Source organism: Octopus bimaculoides, chromosome 17 (assembly GCF_001194135.2).
Source record: "Octopus bimaculoides isolate UCB-OBI-ISO-001 chromosome 17, ASM119413v2, whole genome shotgun sequence".
Lineage (NCBI taxonomy): Eukaryota > Metazoa > Mollusca > Cephalopoda > Octopoda > Octopodidae > Octopus > Octopus bimaculoides.
The window spans coordinates 26,733,879-26,735,941 of NC_068997.1; the positions used below are offsets into that span (position 1 = coordinate 26,733,879).

A 2,063-nucleotide genomic window follows, 5' to 3' on the forward strand; every position below is an offset into this window, starting at 1 on the left:
ACACACACACACACACACACACACACACACACACACACACACACAGACAATGGGTATCTTTCAGTTTCCATTTCCCCCAAGAAAATTTCCACAAGGCTTTTGGTTGGCTTTGGGCTCTACTAGAAGGCAGTTAGACACTTGTCCAAGGTACCACTCAGTGGGACTGAACCCCAAACTTTGTGGCTAAAATGCAACCTTCTTAACTATACAGCCATACCTGTGCCTATGTCATGCTAAGCTAATAAACTTGTCATTGTACTAAGTTAGTAAACCAACCACTGTATTAAAACCTTTTAGCATTTAAACCAGCCATCATCATCATCATCATCATCATCATCATTTAACGGCCGCCTTCCATGCTAGCATGGGTTGGATGATTTGACTGAGGACTGGTGAAACCAGATGGTTACACCAGGCTCCAATCTGATTTTGATCCAGCCAAAATATTCTACCTGTTCTATGTTCTAACTGGCCAGATCTGGCCTCTCACACCACCCTGCAATGTCATTTTAAAAATAAGTTATCACATCATCAAAATCTCAAAGTTACATGACAATGCATGATTAATTCAAAACAATGTGAATAAACAAGCATTACACTTGATAGAATAACCTGAATGCTAATGGGGTTAATCAATTTCTATGAAATATTTACTGATTTTTTTATTTTTTTATTACCTATTTTTGTCTTTCTCCTCTTTTATTCTGTTTTTTATTTTCCTTGTTCTTCCTGTTTCTTCTCTCTCTCTCCATATTACATTGCCATATATTGTTGTCTATGAATGTGTCTTAACCATTTACTTCATGTAAATCCTCCCCACCACATCATTTTCTCTTTTGTATTTCATCTTTGTACTGTCCTCTGTGATCAGCCCTTGTGGCCTTTAATAATAATAGTAATAATAATCCTTTCTACTATAGGCACAAGGCCTGAAATTTTGGGGGAGGGGGGAAAGTCAATTACATTGACTCTAGTACTCAGCTGGTGCTCATTTTTATCGACCCTGACAGGATGAAAGGTAAAGTCGACCTTGGTGGAACTTGAACTTAGAATATGAAGACAGATGAAATACTGCTAAGCACTTAGCCCAGTATGCTAACAATTCTGCCAGGTCATCACCTTAATAATTATAGTAATAATAATGATAATATCAATAGTATTAATAGTAAAACTAATAATGGTTTCAGCTTTCAGGGTCGATAAATTAAGTATCAGTTGCATACTGGAGTTGATCTCATAGACTGGCCCCCATCCCCAAAATTTCAGGCCTTGTGCCTAGAGTAGAAAAGAATAATGGTTTCAGCTTTTGGCTGAAGGCAATCAATTTCAGGGGAAGGAGTAAATTGATTTCATTGACTCTGGCAGTATTTGAACTCAGAATGTAAATATTTGGAAGAAATGCCACTAAGCATTTTCTCCTGCACAGTCACAATTCCACCTGATCACTGCCTTGATAATGATACTAATAATATGTGGTTATAATTGATATGTTTTCTGATGGCTCTGTCTGTTTGCTCTCTCTCTCTCTCTCTCTCTCTAGGCCTATGCTGCTGGCTGCGATATAGCGATTCTTGCCAGTGATTTCCAAAGAGTTCAAGTCATACCTGGTGTCACTCATGGTAACATCAAAGTTAGCTGTGTCGACTGTTCTACAGATACTGGCAAGGTAAGTAAGAGACACCAACATGCATGCATGCATACACATGTACACACACATGCACAGTCCACCTTCACTGGCATGGATGGGTTGGAAGGTTTGATAGGATCTGACCAGCCCATGGGTTGCTTTGGTCTCCAATGTCTGGTTTAGCAGATGCTTTTCCTAATGCCCACCACTTTACAGAGTGTACTGGGTACTTTTCACATGGCACCAGCACAGCACTGGTGAGGTCTGTTTTGGTATGTATATATGTATATATATATATATATAAGCAATGTTAATTCTCTAAATGAAGTATTAACAGTAACTGCACGATAAAGTGAAGTATATTGCCACTTAAGTGTGGCTGACCCCTAGGGGTGGATGTTACTGTTGCTTTTAGCCCCAGGAGGACATCTCCTCC

At 39.1% G+C, this 2,063-nt stretch overlaps 1 protein-coding gene across 1 annotated transcript in view; it reads left to right on the top strand.

The window, feature by feature from the left end:
- LOC106878469 (dmX-like protein 2) overlaps positions 1-2,063 on the top strand; it is a 108,533-nt gene that overhangs the window by 32,592 nt on the left and 73,878 nt on the right. The window contains exon 2 of the mRNA XM_052974131.1: positions 1,541-1,666. Coding sequence (XP_052830091.1) covers positions 1,541-1,666 — 126 coding nt within the window. The remainder of the gene's footprint in view (positions 1-1,540; positions 1,667-2,063) is intronic.